The sequence below is a fragment of the Hippoglossus hippoglossus genome, chromosome 9 (genome assembly GCF_009819705.1).
Source record: "Hippoglossus hippoglossus isolate fHipHip1 chromosome 9, fHipHip1.pri, whole genome shotgun sequence".
NCBI lineage: Eukaryota > Metazoa > Chordata > Actinopteri > Pleuronectiformes > Pleuronectidae > Hippoglossus > Hippoglossus hippoglossus.
Genome location: NC_047159.1, coordinates 24,598,615 through 24,618,852, shown reverse-complemented (window position 1 = coordinate 24,618,852; position 20,238 = coordinate 24,598,615). Strand labels below are relative to the sequence as shown.

Sequence of the window (20,238 nt, the reverse complement as noted above, 5' to 3'; positions counted from 1 at the left end):
TCACTGGTCATCTTGACAATTGTCAGACTTTTAAGAAATGAAAAAAACAGTTCTGACTAAACTAAAATGTATGTTTCAAGATAAGGTCCAGTAATGGTGATAAAGTATTATCACCATTACGGGACATGACAGGTCTGTTTCATGTCCCGCCTTACAATGATCCAAATGTTTTGTCTTTAAACACCATCATAAACAAATACCTTTCACTCCTGTCTCACTTGTGCTTCCCAGGGCCCTGTGTGTTGAACCCCCACCACCACCCCACCCCCAACAGTGATAAAACTTGTCACATTACAATGTGCCGCTGGCATCCAAACAGCATTTAAAGAGAAAATATTCCTATCAAATCCAACAACAATATTCCTGTTTGGCCACATTATTGATTGAGTTTGCTGGTGGCATGGTCAATGCACGGCTCAGACTCAGAAGACACAGCAGAAGGAAGAAGAGGGAGAGAACCAGTGTAATATTAGATTACCAGCAGCAACTATAGAAATATATGTCTGCTCAGCCTGGATTGCTGCCCCCGGGGCCCCGCGCATTCACCAGCAAACATTCACTAACCTTTTACTCTTAATTCCTTAAATGCAGCTCAGTGGGTTTAAAACTTATTGCTACAGGTTGTCCCTGGGACCATCATGGAGGTTCTGTGCTTATTTTAATCAGAGCTTGGCAGCAGTAATGGCTGAGAACAGCTGGTCTTTGGCTGCACCCCTGAACCCTCCATCCACATAGAAGCACTGTGACCTGGCCACTTTCCCAGCAGCTGAGCTCTTGGTTTAGGTTAGAGTGAGGCAGAGGTTTGAATCATATGGGAACAACTAATATTTAGTTCCAATCCCATTTCACCCCTTCTCCCTACCCCTACCCTTTGTTTTTTAGGGTTATCTTGCCCCTTGAAACAGAGTTACAAAGGCTAGTGGTTGAAATCTTCCCCTACAAATTGCGACAGCACTTCAAGAAGCCGTTACATCATCGGTAGTCATCGCAAAAACCTGACACGACAAAAAGTTTTGCTGGGGATGTCATTGTAATTACATTGTTGAGATCTGAACTAAACCAATGCTATTGTTTGCAGTTACTAAAGTGACAAACCTATAATATCCTAATAACATCTGGGTGGTGCGACATGAAATTATGTGAAAATATTGGATTATCATGCAAAAAACAATCACTAGCATGGTAGCGTTAGCATTATTTTTAAAGGTTGTTGAAACGATATTAAACTAAGATTTTACAAATTATCGTAAATTTTAAATCTATATTTGTAATATGGTGTGAATCTCGAATTTTTTTTTTCAAGAGTTATTTTGATGGGAGTTTTTATTTTGTATTTATTTAAGTTGTCATGTTTGGCACACCCTGCTGGCCACTTGCTGTTTTGGTGTTTTTCTGTTCCCTTGTTTCTCTCCCTACTCACATGCAGCCCATTACTACTCACCTGAGAGGAGGGACACCTTTTATTACCCAATAAAAGCGGCTGCCTTTCCTGTTTTGTGGGAGGCGAGAGACAGAGTTGAGTTTGTTTGTCTTACAACCATCACGAGTCTCTTGTTAAGATGCTACTGAACACAAAGATCCGCCAAAAGCAAATACCACATTTATGTTTTGTAGTATTAATACATCACATATGAGTTCTGTCGTGAAAATGTTCAAGTGGCGATAGTGTATTGACATAACTACAATTTACATGCATTTACTATTAGACAGTCATATTTGGGAACGCCTGATAACCAGTTACATAATAACTTTTAAGCCAGTCAGTTAAAGTGAGTGTCACGTTTTGTCTCTCTGGCAGACCAAAGAGAAAGACGCGTATGGTGTGTGGAATTCAATTCAAACAAGAAAATGGTCATAACTGAAATGACTGCAGAAAGCAAAAATAAACAAATCAGCAATACGGGGGAGCAAAACTGAAGCACGAGGAAAATCCAGGGATGATTAGCAGACAAACTGAGAGAGGAATAGTTTTACTTCACTCTTGTCAAGCGTTAAGGGAAGAGGATGTCGCACCTTGTTAAGCCTTATGAGGCAAATTGTGATTTGTAAAAAAAAAGAGGCAGGGATAATGACACTCAGGTATGAACATTAGTGCATGTGCAGACAAACACAGGAGCTGGAAAGTCAAAGACAGGAAGTAAAGTGAGAGAGAGACACCTGATATAAATATATATAAATCCAAATATACACAACCAAAGTCCAACATAAGCATAAACTGAAAAATACCACTGATTGATAAATTAGTCCAACACAAAGTTTCACAAAAATTGTTCAAAAATCAAAAGACAAATTGTAGCTGCTATAAGCAGCCAAGGGTCAGAGCTGAGCATTTTGAGGAGGAACAGGAGGAAGATGAAACAAAAGAGGAGGGAGAGGAAAATGAGAAAGACCATTTACAGTTAAACATTTTGATGCACTGTGGGATCAGTTTTGATAAGTAGGTGGAGTCATGAAGGCTGTAGCAGCAATGGATGAAGAAAGCAACTGGCATTTCAGGAATGCAATTTCAATGTTTGTGACCTGAGCTTTTTCTGTTGATAGTCACTCCATCCAGTTTAAGTAGCTGTATTTGCAATTCCTCTGGATGTACATGTATGTCTCTGACTATGTTCTGTAAATGATAGAACGATATGGAACTTCCTCTCCCTCTGGGCACAGCCTTTACTCTTGGCTTGAGAGGGGACATGCAGACATGGTTGCCAAATTTTTTTGAATATTGACTCTTGAAATTTGATCTGTGACTCCCCTACATTTTTTGATGTGATAGTGTGCATTTATCTAGGAGGTGAGGGTATTATTTTGGTTTGTGGAGTGGTGCGAAGTTTTATGATGTAATTGATGGTTCTTACTGTGAGTGTTTCAGAACAATACCAGCTGTTGATGGTCGCTGTTGTTTTCCCCACACTGTCACTTCCTGATGCATCACTAATGAGGTAAATGGTGTCATCTCCCCGTTAGATGAGTCCGGCTCTGCTGCATTTTTTGACCTGGATTACTTTGGCAGTGATGTTTACCATGACATGAACATTTTATTTTCATGAACACTGGAGATTTACTTGCAACAATTTTCAGTATCTGTTTACTAATAAACTACTTCATCTAGAAAATGATGTTGACAGATGCTGTATTCCCATTGACTACAGTAATTGGCCTGATGACATATTTCAAAACATTTTCAAACATTCAGTTTTTGAGATACAATTCTGAAATTTGTCTTATTGCATTTACCAAGAAATGAAAATTGTCATTTATTTTTGTGAACATTGGAAATGTATTAATTGAGACTATATATGTTTACACTACTATTGACAGTAAAACATGTTGATGCACTGGGGGGCTAAATTTTTGATAAATCTAAATTGTGGGAGGAGATAGGTTTAAACAGAGTGATGGTCTTAATAACTGCTGCCAACTCAAAGCATGTGAACGTTTTTGCTTAATTGGGCCTACAATTTCATGAAAGTTTGAAAGTTCTACTATAGCATTAAACTTTAGACGGTTGTTGTAGGGCCACCATCAGGACTATTGAAACATAATGCCAGTTTAGCACTATTGGCATAGGACTGGACCTGCGTGGAAAGTTCGGTTTATTGCCATGCATGGGACGGTGGATTTCCTTGGAAGAAGAACACGAAGATTGGGGAAAACAAGAGGGCCCCTAATTAAAAGTCTTTCAAAGGCTCCATACGTTTCTTCAACACAGCGGCAGAATCATAAGGGGTTTGCTATAGACTTAAGTGCAGGAAATATGATTCATAGCTCTTGAGGTTGTTTTGTTCCTTTTTTTTTTTCTCTGAAGAAATGTTACAAATTAAATGTGTTATTGGTCGATTTATGATTTACCTAAATGATGCTAAAAGAACCAAATCATAATGTACTGTAAAGCCTGAAGTTCACAAATGAATCTGTTTAGTATCATTTATTTTGGGCTTTGCAGGACTCTCTTGACAGCTCAAAATAATAATTTTTAAAGGGAGTTATTCTTTTTCACATTTGTACATCAAAGGAATCCCTTGCACACTGTTAACCGATTGTTAGTTAACACATTCTAAAAGTCCTACTGAATATAATAGACACTGAGTATAATAGAAAATGAGTCATATTGTGTTTCTTTTTCCGCAGCAAGAATCAAACAGTGACTGACTCATAAGCCTCCTGTTTGTTCTGGGCTTCTTTTCCCTCCCCTGGATTTCTCTGTTTAGCTTGGCCCATAACAAATTGTAGCATTAACATAAAAAACAATGGCCACTGAAATGTGTACAAAGCACAATGCAAAGTATCAGCATGCCAGATGGACAGAAAATAGCTCGGGCTGCTGGATGCAAACACAGGAAGTGTTGTTCTTACCCTGGATTCAGTCCTTTTGTTCATGAGGCAGCGATACTGAGAGCATGTTCCTGTTCGGCTGGCAGTCATTTATTATGATTTTGCTGCAGGACAAGGGATGTTTGTGTCTTTAATGAATATAAATGTGAGTCTAATCAGAGCTTTGATGTAATACACAATACTTATAAGGAGTCTGAGCATCACAGCTGGAGTATACATTCTGACCACTAGATGGGGTGATTATCCAAAGAATTAGAGGAGTTGGAGTTGACTGTTGCCTGAAGTGATGACGTAACTTCACAGTGAAAGGTGAAAACCCCAACAGATGGTAAATGTGGAAAGTAGTTATTGGCTTTCTCTCAGTGTAGCTGTGTGAGAACTCAAAATGAAATGTATGAAAAAGAGGCACAAAGTAAGTAAAATACAGAGAAGAAACATTCTAAAAAGACCATCTGACAAACTGCAGAACTCCATGTCAGAGAGAAACACCAGACCAGGGCTGCAACCCCAGCTGAGCTCTCTCAGATGTCTCTCTGAACCCTGACAGAAAGGGTTCAACTCATTTCTACTCCTTTCTGAAACGCCTTTCCCCTCACTATGTGCTATAATTATGTAAGATGGCCCAAACAAACAGCGTGAGTCAATATTAACCACCGTCATAGGATCGAGTAAATAACAAAACTGGCGATGACTAGATTCTGTTTAGTTGTCAGTTTCCGAGGTCGTGGTATCACTGTAACAACAAAACAGAGCCATCATTAATGTTATGAGAGCACTCACGCTTTTCCATTAATAACTTAAATGTGCTGTAAAATAAGTGTTTAGAAGGCTTGTTCTAAAAAAGGAAACAAATATTTGATATTATATGAGCTTGGAAATCACTACTACTCAAAAAACGACTCCAGAGTCACGCATTAAAGATAAGATATGGTTCTTAAAAGTACATTATAATATGTTTTACTTTTGCCCTACTGTGAATTTCAATTAATTCATAAAGAGGCTGTGGAGATTTGAGTGAGGGAGACCTGAGCAAATTAAAAAAGTCTATATGTATGGAATGAGGGCAGCACAGTGGTGCATCACATCAAGAGGGTTTCTGGTTCGAATCCCAGTTCAAGTCGGGTCTTTCTGGGTGAAGTGTTTGCGTGAGCTTTCTCTGCGCATAATGGCTTCCTCCTTGAATTTGTGTGGGTGTGAATTTGTGAATGTCTCTGTATGTTGGCCCTGTGATCCGCTGGCATATCCTTTACTGTACTTTTATTGACCATATCCTGTCTTTGATGAGTGACTGAAAGTGCAACCTGTCCAGTCTGTATCTCAATTAATAGGTAGGAAAGATGATGGATGGATGGATAGAATGATTTTCACAATACTATTTGCAAACCTGTGGCACTTCTTTAACACCAGATGGCGCTCTCCACTTTGCATCCACACTGGAGCCACGTGGACTCTTTCACCATCCCAAGATCCAATTAGACTCATTCACACCAAGCACCGTCCAGACGTCACTCACCATGTCACTGTGGTGTAAAAAACACAAGGTACAGAAGGTAGAGTGTATATATGTATACATACAGTATGTGTATATTATATGTATGTGTATTTCTATTTCATATATATGTGTGTGTGTACCATTTTAATATGATGAAACATGAAGTGATATCAAAGGGTGACTGTGATGCTGAACACGAGCTTTGAGTTCAGCGAAGTCATCAATCCAGACGTTAGCTGGGCTGTGATCCAAACCCAGATCAGTGACGCTGAGAGCAGACGTTACGGCGAGGTGATGCAGTGAGTGCACAAAACAAAGGAGGTGTCACATTTTACAGGCAAAATCATGAAATCTGGTTCCAACCAGTTTCCATGTCGACTGGCTGGAACCAGTTTTCATGCCAGCAGTAATCTCCTCCATCTCATCTCCGTGTGCACCAGCTCCAGGTCACACAGCAGCCGCACAAAGGAAGCCATGGGAATCTATCTCCCACTTACTTCTCTTTTTGTCTGTCATTCATTCACAAAGTACTCTCTCTTTCTCTTGTCTTTCTCCATGTTTTGGCCAACTAAAGGTTAACAGAGCCAGATAATTAACACAGCAGCCAAGCAGACGGTGTGTGAAAGCCCCGAATGGCTTGGATTTGAGTTTACAGACAAAGAAAGCAATCTCGTTCAGAGATAAAAAAAAAAAAACATGAACTGAGAAGTGATTTCAGGTTTGGAGATGGTTAATCATAATCCTTGAAATAAAACTCGGTCAAAGCACAATTTTAAATTCAACTTAATTACCCATGCACTGCAAGCTACCCACAAGCTTTGAACTGCCTCCTGGTGAAGATGACCCACCCAGTGCTGTGACATAACTCAAGACTAGGTAAATGGATGAATCACAATTGATGGCAATAATAAACTTAGTGTTTCTACATTCATGCACTACCTGTATGGTCTAAATCTGATTTAAGATAAAAGGCAGAAGACTGAGCAGAATTGGTCTGATCCATGTCTGCATGTCCCACACACGGCTCAATAAAGATGTTTTTGTCCTTATAATTACTTCTGACTGGATTTGACACTGAATAATGACATAAGAGAGAGAATCATAGAGGTTACTGTTTTGGGTATTGTGCGGTATGTGTGTTCTGAAAGCTGACCAGATTATAGGCTTTACCGTGGGTGCCAGGCTGCCTGGATAAAGCAGTGGTGTGGTGTGCTCCGCTATGATCTCTCCAGCGCCCTCTGAGTTGACACACAGGGCTAATCTGAACAGGTCTGGAACCGGTTCTGGGTCAGTCGGCCTGGTCTAGGCACATGCAGGCAGATAGGCTTACTCCTTTATTGTTGTTGAGTGGGCCAGCATTGTGTGTTTATATGTATTAAATGGAGTAACATTCCAGCTGAATTGACATTGACAGCCAGGATGTGTAATGAGGGCACAACATACATTAACCAGTATTAGTGAAACTGCAAAAACAGCTGTGTTTCTCTTTTATAAATGATATGCAAAATGTGCCCAGTATTCCCAGCAGGCCCGCAGAGTTACTGTAGCTGATACTTTAAAAGAGTCCTATTGTTTACCTGTTGCACTGTAAATGTTTCAAAAAGAAAAATTCAAACACATTTCATTGCCTTTGTTTCTCCAAAGTTTTCATCTTTATTAGAAGTCGAATGCTAGATGGTTTGTTATTGAAGCAACACAACACCAGCACTCCCGGGTCTATTTTTCCACTGTTTATATTTGGTTGAATTTAATCCAAACCCTTTGAAAGCATTTTTTTTAAATGTCCTATACACAGCTGCTATTAACAAGGACTACATGAACACATCAGTTACATGAACACTTCAGGGAGAGAGAAAATATAGCAACACTGTGACACTAAATAAAGAATAAGGGCATAATGTATGTTTCCCATGGCTTAACAACAAATTTCATTATTCTCTCTTAGCCTACTGTACCTCCTCACTTACAACTCTAAGAGTAAAACAGTTTCTGAGGCCACAGTACTGACCACATTAAGGAGACTTTCACTACAGTCTCCACTCATACCGGTCATGCTCCCATCATGTGACCCCTCCGCTTTGCCAAAGCCTTCATCTTCACTGCTGCACTGAGCCGACATCAGTACCGAGATTAGGAGCTCTTATCAGCCAACACCACAGCGTAACGTCTACTGACTGCGTTCTCTTGCTCTGATTATCATAGCGATGTTGATTATAGGCCAAGATAAATGCAGCATCTCACATCAAACCAGCAGCTGAAGAACAAAGCAGAGGGGTTGGGATAAAATACATGTCTGAGCAGTGTTCTGAATCAGAGCAATGCTACAGACCTAATGGTTACACCCGTTTCAGTGTTCAGCCGCAGAAAACAAAAGTCCATTCTCCTGTTTTATTCCCTTTACTGCCGTAAACAACAAGTACTGTAAATGATGGTCTGTTCCGATTCTCACGTTGATGGCTGCACCACAATGAGGCTGACATTTGTGTTTCAGAAGAATATTTTGGCTTCATTTTTGTACAACCTAAGGACACAGAGGACCTAACCCTAACCCTCCATCTGTGTATACAGTCTATGATTCCACCTGTTAAATGTTAACGTGCTCGCATTATCATTCTACTCATGTCTACTCAACCCCCTAGCCCTAACCCTAACCCTACTCATGTTTGTATGCCGGTATGAGCATTTAGCTCAAAGCACTTGTGTCTTGCAGCTTCAAATAGGCGCCAGCATGGCAGCAGACTTTCATCAGGTGAACGGAAATCTTTAAATCATCTGCATGATTTCAGCTCAGTTTGACAAAATCAGAGTTTCTGGACATATTTGTAGAAACATTGTCGGTAATATGTAAATCATACTCCTATTTATCCAACGTGAAGGACTGACAATTTTTCATGAACATAACAGTCGCATAACGACATTCTGAAACTGAAATGGTGTCAGCAACTGAGATGGTCTCAAAAAGGGTCATTAAGATTGTTTGCTTGTAAAATGATATTCAATAATAATAATTCCAAAGTGTAATTCAACTTTTGAAAACCTGTAAATTAAATGTGCATTAGAAATGCAAGGCTGTAAGTGTGTGTGAATAAAATGCGTGAATAAATTGTATACAGATACTATGCCTTTCAGGAAACCGAACAATCAGAAGTCTGATGCAGCTCTGCTCTGTGGCAGTCCAATCAGATTCTGGTATAAAGACACTGTCTTACACTTCATGACCTATTGAACCAACCTCGCCAGCTGTTTAACACATTAGCACTAATGCAGACCATAGACGTAAACCCGGGCCACACCAAAGCATGACTGTGGCAGACGGACTATGTATCCTCTCCCAGTGACGTAATGCCTGACGTTTGCCCTTTCAGATATGAATCAGCAGCAAAGCAATTGAGTCTTATCAGCTTCCCCTTTTACTAATCAAGCTCCTGTCCCCGCTGATGGATGTCTTTGTGTTTTGGAAACAGCCATTGTTGTGTACATTTCACTCCGGGACATGGGACATTTGTCCGAGAGCAATACCCAGAGAGGCAGAGAACGTAAACAAAGGTTGTCTTTGATATGTAGTTTCTGACAGCTTTTTACCTTTGTGGCTGACTGTATTGTTTTGAATCCATTTTGCAACCGAACAACTGTAACACAAGAACAGCTCAGGGTTGTCACAAACTCTTGTAGATGTTTCACCTGTTTTATGAGATGACAAGTAACTTTAAGTCAAAGATTGGTTTCTCAGCATTTATACCTGCAAACACAGGATATTCACGTTTATGTGAATATTGTTTGTTAAACAACGATCTTGTGATGGTGCATGTTGTAGATGGGGAGTAATTGATGCGGCAGCCTATTCCACCATGGTCACCATGTTGGTTTAGTCCCTTAAGCTAATCAAGTTAGCATATAAATGCAGAGAAATACAGTAAATACTTACAGGATGATGATTATTTGTCATCCACCATGATGTCAGTGAAGGGGTTACTTCATAAAGTTTTGCATTTGTGTATTGCATTTGGTTTAATGCACTAGAATACCCTATCACACCTGGATGGCAGAATAGCTTCAGCAGGGGCCTTGGCTCACAACTAAACTGACAATGTCACATTCACACACCGACTTCATGCAGTGACTGGTTTGCAGAAGAGAGCAACTTAACAGGTTTTGAAATTCTCATGTTTCACATTCTGTAACTGTCTTCAAAGACTGCTTTCCACATTCAACTTCAAAAGTGTGTGTGAGACAATAGGTTTTTTTTCCCCCAATCCTCAAATGTGCCAGTTCTGAACAGCTGAAACACATAAAACAAACTTTGGCTATTTTGAGATGACACTTTGTCGAATCTAGCTTGTATGAGACTCACGGAACCCCCTGTAGCACGCTGTGTTCTTCTTCAGAGGACATACGAAATGTCAGGCATATGAAATGTTACTGTGTTTGTGATTATAAGCATTTGTGAGACGAAAGGAAAGTCAACAAGTCCATGTGTACTGTTGCTGGTTGAGGTGTGGACAGCAGAGCGATTATCCACACCTCCCATAACACTCTGGAGCGTACGCCACTGAAAATGACTGTGCTGAACCCGGGGACATGCACTCACTGCTCTGTTATCTGCCCCATTACACCAGCCGAGCACTTTGATCTGCATCATAACGCAGGTGTTCTCCTGCAGTATTTCTCAAGTGCTCTTATTATCACTTGACCAGCAGAGATAGTGTGGACCCTTTGCACTGCGACAACTCATTACATCATACGTTTATTGTGCAAAACTGGCCAACCTGTTCCCAGTGTTTCCCTGCCTGTCACCCAATTAGTGCTGCATCAGGCGGAAGCTGTTGAATTAATCTACTGAAATATAAAATAATCTCTGAGGGTGATATGGGTGATTTCCACGGCACAAAAAATATTTTAGGCTGAATAGGCTTTAAATACCTTGGATAATAAATGTGAATAACCTCAAGTGCTCCTACAAGCACAATTTAAAACTTTACACCCAGGTCAAAGGATGAATCCCATAACCACGCTGTCCATCAACTGACTTGTTTGCATGACACAAGAGTTTTATAAAACACTCTGGTTATAACATTATACAAATACATGTCGAACCCTTGAAATAAATAGTCAAATGCATAGATTAAACAAAGAATTGATATATAAATAGGAACAGAGGTCTGCCATTGTTTCCTCGGCCTGTGCTTCCTTCTTCTCCGGCCCCACAGATCAGCTGCACCTGCAGGGTAACAGGCAGCAGGAGAGGGTGGAGGTGTAAGCGGGTGGTGGTGGTGGGGGGTGGGTGGTTGGCAGACTGAAGTGGACAAAGGGAGTGAGGAGCCAAACAATAGCAAGGCCTTGTGGTGGAACTGGAGCGAGACAGCATGTCTGCAGGGCCGTCGGCCGCCCAGCCCATGGAGGAACCTCCAGCGCCACACAGGAAAGGGCTTTTTTCAGAACTGCCTAGAACACACACACACACATACACCCGCAAACACAAGATGCATACACACAGTGCGACAGACAAATGTGAACAATAGAGGCCCCCATCCTGACCAAGCCCTGGACATGACTCTGCTGTAACTCCAGGGACTCATCACACACAAACTCATGGAACACACTGTCCTGTCAGGGAGACGAGAGTTGCAGAGGTTACTGAAGCATTCAGAGGAAGACACAGCCCTCAGGGTATACACGCTATCTGCTTACACAGCACTATATCGCCAAGGTGTGTGTGTGCTCAGACTGGATGAGACCGGTTTCTGTCATCAATCTCAAGCTCAAGTAAAACAACATTGGAAACATGAAGCTGCACGGCTAGTCTGACCTCCTGCAGTCAGTGGTGATCACAAAGCCTCACTATCTGCTATCAACAAACAGCTCTGGGAGGAATCCTGCTCCACTTGATGCTTTATACTGTATCATATCAAATTGACGACAGACAATAAGAGCAAGGTCCAAAGCTGGTGAGCCAGTGTCCTCTTGCAGGTCACTTTGTATTTAAAACCATTCATGTTTACTTCTGAAAGGTTGGATTAAATCTCAGGTTGTCAGTTAACGCAAAACAAATGAGGACTCTGTGTTTTTGTTTAACCCTTGTTTTACTTAACTAGATTTATTATTCTTTGAAAATCCATTTCTGTTCATATTTTATAAATCCTTAAAGTATTCTTGATATGTTGTTATCTCTTTGGGGGACCTTTTTTCTTTTTTTTTTACATAGATTTTTTGTGTGAATCACTTTGTAACCTTGTTTAGATAAGTGCTTTACAAATAAAGTTATTATTATTATTATTGTTTCTGCACGTCAATTCCTTGGGGCGACTGTGGAGATAAAGCAGGTCTTCCACTAACCAGGTGAACCTTCTGAGGAGAGGTGTGCATGCAGAAGCCAGAGCTTGTGAAGTTGCTGTGCTGATATTTTTGTGTTACACACACTATAAATCCCCCCTGGTTGACAAAAGCAGTTGTGACCTTTGTTGCATCTTTCGTTTCATGCAACACCCATCACACAGGTTTTAGCAGTAGGGCGTGTCAGCGCAGACTGGCCACTTTTGCATAAGCAAAGCATTATGGTTTGTAGGTGTCCTTTGCTGCAGCATGCCCCAACATTAATCTGTCCAGACTGAAGTATGTGAAGACTTGCCAGCTTTGCATCCAGACAGACGCCCTTTTTTTGCACGCAGAGCCTAGACTACCCTCCAGGCATAAAGTCCTCAAACAAAACAAAAATATATTTAAACAAGTGCTTGCATGTCCTTCTGGTTTCCTTCCATCCTGCTGAACTTGTTGAAGCATGTTTACTTCTTGTTCTGAGGCTCCATTTGGCCAATAAACAAGCAGACTCACATGCACAGCAACAGTGCTGTTTAGTTTTACATGTCACACTGTTTGGGTGGAAAACTGGTTCATAGGGACACATTTAGGAATCAGCAGTTTCATAATTTGAAAAGAATGTGATATTATGTTTTTTCATCACTTTATGAAAACTAACACATTACTTCTCCAATAAAACTTTAAGTTAAGTTGGTTTATCCTCAACAACATCAAATGTGATCACAGAATGAGAGAGTACAACCTCCTCTCTTGGGAATTTAAGTTTTCATGTTAACTATTCTTTTTCCTTGGAGCAGCTGCAGTACTTCTACCATACATAGTCATATTATTTATCTTCTACTCTGTAGCTTCCAGCTCGTGTTTGTCCATTCAACAAGCAGCTGCAGTGACAGGAAGGTTCACTGTCACTAACTCTCACAAATGTTTTGGTTGGGAAGTGGATGCAGCGTCATGGTGTCTACATGGTCCCCCTGTGGGTGCCGTCCAGCTGGTAGGGGTCAACGTCAACGCACACCACTGACGCAACATGTACCGCGGTGATAATGTGAGGCTCGAGCAGATTACGCACCAGAGCGAGGGCGAGTATGCAGAACACAATGACTCGTCCAAAAACAACAATGAGGGCCCTTTAGCCTGCTTCCACTCAAATGACATCTGCACAAACAATATATGCCAAATATGCCAAATTCCAGCATTCCGTTTTTTGATGCCGAGGAATGTGTTTCATTTTCAGTCTGTCTCCTTTGTATTCCCATCATGAGCTAATCCAGAGGATGCCACTACGCACATGGGGCCTCTCTGGTAAAAGCTGTGAGTCAGACAGGCTGGCATATGAAGGAAAACCCTAGGACAGACAGTGCCCACTCTTTTTCCTGCATTCTTTTTCTCCTCACACAGTTGACCCTCTTCCTGGATCACCTTGCGACCTTTGATCTGTCCAACCATCCAGCTGCTCTTGACACGTGGTGGAGAATATAGGGCAGCGCCTTCGACTCAACCATCGAACACACATGAAGGAGGCAAGTTTGTCAGTGGGAGTTAAGGAGAAGGGTGCTTGAGGATTACACAGGATCTGAAGTTGACGCACTATTCACTTCTTTGACGGCAGGTTCTGTTTTCCCTTTCGCTGTAAAGACAGGATGGAGCAGATGGAGCCTGATGATTAAGTAGAATTATCTTAATAAACAAAGTGTTTTCAGCAAATATAAACTTCACTGGGTTTCGAACCAAAAACTAAATGACTGACGATCTTCATATTGGTTAATCATCAGGACAGCACATACTTAGAAAACCCACCTGCTACCATCACTGGCTTCCCACCAGATGGAGTTTCAGAGGAGGAAGATAATTCATAGAAGAACTTTGAAAATGTTGATTATCTATTTTTCAAAGTGGCTTATAAGAACATTTTAAAAATTATACAGCCTAATTCTGTATCTCTACTCACTTAAATCTGCACCAACATATCAAAGCCTCAAACATATTGTGGGCCTCACATATGACACATGTTAGTGTGTGTTGGTGTGTGTTACATTTGGACAGATTGGGGTTATGATGAATCTATGTTGATTATAAAAGAGGGTCACGTTTTGCAGACAACAACTTCAGGAGTGTAGAAGAAGTCACAAAACAGAAATCAATTTCCAATACATCCAGTTTAAGCTAGAGCTGGTAATCCAGGAAACGCTAGCTAGCGCTGACTACAACTTGAAAATAAGCAATAGATCCACACCACCTCCTTCTTATTGGCCTTCTCGTCAAAGCTCCGCCCCCAAAACTCATGAACGTGCCCTGACTGACAACTGGGACTGTTCTGTGACTCCCTCGCTAACTTCTGACAATCGTCTCTGTGTCTATGTCTCTCCGGCTGAAGACTCTGGTTATATGCAGTGAGAGCACAGGCAGGGGGTGTGCACGCAGACAGGTCAAGTAGTGACAGACAGGTACACATCAAATGAGTGGTTGTGTGTATTACCATCCTGTAAAGGCCACAGACTCCAGCTTTTTTTTTTATTTCAGAAAACTTGTCTTTTATTGATTGCTACTGGGATATGAAGACCATTTCAACAAATATAAAGTGTTTCAGAAACAATTAACCATACCTTTAGTTAAAAGAAAAAGAGAAGTCATTAGGCTTCATCCTTTGAATACCATAGACAAGAGCATCTGTACAGCATGTCATGGTCATGCATCCAAACGTTGTTAGGAGATTTCACTAATAAAAATGAAAATATCAACCTTACAATGGGGCAAGATGAAAAGTGATAAGTCAGTAGGATTCATACGCTGGGGAGCATGATTGTATGAAGAAAGTTCCATGGTAATGGTTAAAACAAACCATCCAGCTTACTCTGAATATAACCCCCACCTATGACTCATTAGATCCAGTGCTGATAATAATAGGCACTTTATAGTAAATGGATGTGAAATCATAGCAGCAGCTGGCTGATGGTAACCTCCCCCACTTGTTTAAAAAAGCTTCTTAAAATATGCAGCGTGAGAAAGTCTGTTTTGCTACGTCTGATAAATGGAACTAATCATTTTAGTCGCTACACTACAACTCTCTGACGTCTCTTTCTCTGGAAAGCTCCATCACATGGGCTGAATTTATAATAAAACAACAATAAAAAAATCTATTTGTTGATGTAAGATCTGCCAAGTGTCCGGACCTCGTCCATCAAATGAGACAAGGAGTTGTGTGGAAGGCAATTGATTTCATGGCAGGATTTTCCAGCGAACCAATGACTAATCCTAAGCCTGTGTACAGCCCAATGCGTAGTTCCTCATCACAGCCTTCCGTTTGAACCAGTTTGCACCGGAATGGAGTTGACTGCCTCTCCCTGCGCTGTAATCACTCAGCGCAGGGGGTGCACCACCTTCTAGTTTCTCTTCCCTCTTTCTCCATCTCACCCCCGTTGCCTGCTTTTAAAGCAGACTAATATTTAACTTCTCAGGGAGCAGGCGAAAGCTTGTCGTAGCTGCCCAAACAAGGAGTAACAACGCTGTATCCGTTTCTCTTTGTTCAGACAAAAGGTTGCACGAGAGCCTTTTGTGACCATGTGGGCTCATATTCATTTATATGCATAATTTTTGCGAAGCCCATGGACCCTTGTGAATTGTGAATATTCTGCTCTTTAATGTCTATTTTCTTTTGTCTCTATTGTAAATACTTTTCCTGCATAGGTTTCAATCATGCATATGTTCTTTCAACACTAAGGTTGCTTTACACACTATTTGTTATATTCTCACTTATATAATTTTGCAGTACCCCCGCTCCACACACACACACACACACACACGCACACACGCACCGCCCTGTATCTTCCTCTCTCTGTGGTTACTGTCCTCCAGACTCGAAGGCTGTCTGCCACAGTGTCTGTTGACATCAAAGCCTTAGCATTTCTAAGGCTGATGAAAGGCAGGAAGAGGGTGGGAGAGCATGGGCCCGGGTCCAGTGCTGCACACCACTGCCAACCCAGCAAACACGGCCAAGACAATTGCCTTGAATATTTAACCGGCTTTTCCTTAACAATTGGATAACCACTAAAAGGGAAAAGGGGGCCAATAAAAAAAGCCGCCTGGTGTGAGATACACGAGCCAAACAAAAGGGACGACTGTGAGATAAAGGGGCAAAAATAGACGTCGTGATTAACGGACTGTGACATGATTGTAAATTAAAAGGTGGGTGAACTGTGTCCTCGGAGACCTCGGCCAGGATTAGCATTAATAGATAAAGTTCATCACCCATGAAAACCCTGTTAATAACAAATTGTATATGCAAATGTTCACTTCGCATCATAAAGTCATCTACTTCATCATTAATCCAACAAATGTTATGATTGAAATGGTGCTGTGTATAAAGAAAATAGAAATATCTGGCTTTTAATAGTAATAACTTTATTTATAGCACACCTTTCAACACAAAGTACAAAGTGCTGCACAACAAGAAAACAAATGATTAAAATGCAAAGTGCTACACAAAGAAAGATGGTTAAAATACTGGAGAATTACATAGATAATAATGGTAATAATAACAATAATAATAATAGAGATATAAGATGAATAACAGCCTGTCACCTCAAGTAAATTCAGGAATATGTCTTCCAAAACCTTACTTTATTTACTTGATCTCCATTTTGTATATAACTTCGATGGTTGTCTACTTTTGCCCCTTTCTACTTCATCTTTGGAAGTGGTAACTGGACAGTGTGAGGTGAGCCTCTGACAGTCTGAGATGTGGTGTGATTAATTTCTGGCGTCAGCAAAGAGACACTCCACCAGTGAGGTGATTATTCACCAGGGAGTCCCACACCTAAAGAGTGACTGATACTCGAGCTTCCCGTATCTCTCGGCACATGCGAGCAGCGCCTACAGTCAGATGTCGTCATGCACAATAACAACCCAGGGAACTGGTTTGAGCCGGTAGAGGGACTATCCAAGCAAGCAGATTAGCAGGCCTTTACTCAAGTGATCCGTGTGTGTGTGTGTGTGTGTGTGTGTGTGTGTGTGTGTGTGTGTGTGTGTGTGTGTGTGTGTGTGTGTGTGTGTGTGTGTGTGTGTGTGTGTGTGTCTGAGCCTGTGTGCACGCCCTGCCACTGATGAAATACTGTCCAAACACCAGAATGTCCTAAGTGTTGGGTATAAATGTAGTGGATGGATGCAGTGGTGGAGGGGATTTTTTTACCCTTCCCTTGGAGGTAAAGAATCAGAGGTTGAAGAAGCGAAGCCTCCTCTCGTCTAAACCCTGTAATGCTACTTAGACAGGCTCTTATCTAAAGAGCAGGGATGATTAAATAGACGGCAAACGCACTGCGCACGGCCCACCACCCTCCCCTCCCCTCCCTCCCTCCCTCCCTCCCCCCAGGCCAACCTGAGCCAAACTGGCTCACGCCGGTCTGATGAGGCACACAACACATTGAGGGAAACCACATCCTCCCATGAGTAAACCTGCTGCCTTCAAATGCCCCCTGCTGCCTCAGACTACAGAACAATACAGGCTGAGGTGATGTTGCCATTCGCCTCCTTTATTAGTTTATTATCGATAAGAAATGACTGCTCTGTGATGTGTCCATCCACACAAAGAAATCCCCATCAGTTTCCCTTTTTCATGGTGATCCGGATTGTTTAACTGCAGGCCTCTCCCTGTTTAAGAACAACAGGGGTCACAGCTGTGGCAGATGCTGGCTGAGATGTTATTAGTGAGAAATGGGGGTTCTAATAATAAATAAGATTCTAATTTTGGATCCAGAAGTTTAATTTTACACCAAAATTTCATACAGCCTGACAGCCTGACTGGGTCACTCTTTCCTTATAATGCCTGAGGACGCTTTTTGCTTTCTCTTTTTCCATCCTCATGGTCTAACTCCTCACTGATCCTCAAATGATAAACCATATTTTGTATCCTATGGATTTTAAACAAGATTACAGGAACCAGAATTAAAACCTCAAATGCCAATTATGTGTAGTTATCTGTCATAAACAGGATCCACTAACCTGGTGTGACAACCAATACTTCAAACCACATAAAACATGTGTAAGAAAGACAAAGGTTCTGCTTTTGTAGACAAGAGTTCAATAATTTATTAAAAATGACAAATAAAGGAACATTATAAACGCACATTATTGTGCTATAACATTTCAGTGACAATGACACATTAGTGGCCACCAATGACTTCTGCTCATATAACAAAGACAAGCTGCGAGACAAGGCATGTGTTCAGGACAGGCATTCATGTAGGCAGGTTCTTCGGCACAATAAAGTCTCATTTTGCAGCTGTGCAGCAGCATCAACACGGTGATGTGCAACTGCGCACGGTGCAGCTCCACAGTCACGCATCCACAGGAATGCATTCATGAATTCAAGTCTCAAAAGGAAAACGTGGCTGCCCTCCGTATTCCCACTGGCTCCTTCTCGCGCCATCCGCTCCGGGCAGGACTCTCCGCTGTCACCTCCGTCCACGAGGCCACAGCTGAGGCACGGAGTCCTCCGGGCGGCGCATGGCGGCACACGCTCCGCGCACCTGACGCGCCTTTCCAGGCGACGAGTGCTATAACCCAGCACTGAGTGTTTTCACATTCGGCTCACACACGAGCCCGTAGAGAGAGATTACACCCCGCCAGTCATCGCAGGTTGAGCAGCTGTCGGACCATGCCAGCGATCTGGAGGAACTTGTCCTTCTTGCGCTGCTTCAGAGCCATCAGGGCCCGGGACGTCTGCTCCGGGTCCTGGGTGTAGGAGAAGATGCTCCTCACTCTCTCCTCCGCCTTCATGTCGCCAGTTTTCTGGAAGAGCCTCATCAGCGCGTCCTGGTTCACGCTCTCGAAGATGTTGGCCACAGCCTTCTTGCGGTGCGCCGTGTCGAACTTGTTGCCGTGGACAGACGGGCTGACCCGGCGGCATTCAGAGGTCGCGTACGTGGACATCTTCAGTTCTCTTTGTCTCTCCGGTGGTCGTCGTGTGTGTGTTCTGCTCCAAGCGAGCCCCTCCAACTCGCTGAGGATGAGTTGTCAGGCGCGCACTGCTTCGCCGGAGCGGCTTTGGGCTTGAGCGGCAGAGCGGAGTGAGTGCGGAGGAGCCGAGAGCTGCGCGCCTTTTATAGCGCTGCTGCAGGAGGAGCGCTGCGCCCCGACAGGACTCGGTCCAGCGGTGACATCAGCAGTCGTGGAGCAGACACAGGCGCCGCCCCCAGGAGCGCAGCGCCGTCCATCGTCTCCAAGTGCGCACGGCAGTCTGATGAAACCAGGGAGAGAAATATCACTGCATCTCTCTGATGGAGTGAAGAAACACACTTACTATTGGCCATATGCCATCCTTTTATATATGTTTACATTTCCTTCTATAACATTAAATCTCGATATTTTTATATTTGTTTCTATATGTGTATGAAGTTCTCTTTCTTTGTTATGTAATGTTTTTATACAGTTGTCTTAATCTCAGGGAGTCCAGGTTTTCTGCTGCAGTACAATGACAAGAATCTTAAAATCTAGTATTGATTTAATTTATCTTTTACATTCTGCTACAGAGAAGAATGCCTCATTTGAGTGTTAAATTGAACTATTATATTGTTAAATATATTATTGTAATATTATGGATTTATGACTGGTTGTTAAATGTTGCTGACATTAAATGTTGCTGACATTTTTTACAGCATTTACCACAAACAAATGCTGACATTACTGTCATACTGTGATTGTATATGTTTATATTTCTACCTTAACATATTTCTCAAACTTAATTTACCATTGATATTTTAAAAGCATTGGAAATACTCAAGTAAAACTTACATTAACTTAACAAACCTGCAGCAATACATCGATTCCACTGCTGATCTACATTTAAATCAATAGAAACATTAATATAAGTCTATGATGGTGACTGGTATGTGTGATGTATGGTGTTACTATATGTGCAGAACACAGATGTAACCATTGAAACTTGATGTCTTAGCTTATCTGAGTCATTTGTGTGTGTTCACTTGTTATTGTGGCAGGTTGATGAGTAAACAGACCAGTTTACAAAGCAGGAAATAAGCTAAATAAAGTTGCTGGTCTGCTCTCTCACAGAGAGGCGTGTTTACTGTGAGCGTGAGTGTAGTTTTCCTGTT

General features: G+C 41.8%; 1 protein-coding gene across 1 annotated transcript; it reads right to left on the bottom strand.

Moving 5' to 3' along the window:
- Window positions 1-18,189: 18,189 nt before the first annotated feature.
- On the bottom strand, window positions 18,190-19,219 carry tcima (transcriptional and immune response regulator a). Its single transcript, XM_034596537.1, has one exon. The coding sequence runs from the start codon at window positions 19,055-19,057 to the stop codon at window positions 18,755-18,757; it is 303 nt and encodes a 100-aa protein (XP_034452428.1). The 5' UTR covers window positions 19,058-19,219; the 3' UTR covers window positions 18,190-18,754.
- Window positions 19,220-20,238: the final 1,019 nt, after the last annotated feature.

What these genes read in the sequence shown, in the direction of transcription:
- tcima (XM_034596537.1), bottom strand. Translation starts at nt 19,057, where the DNA reads ATGTCCACGTACGCGACCTCTGAATGCCGCCGGGTCAGCCCGTCTGTC.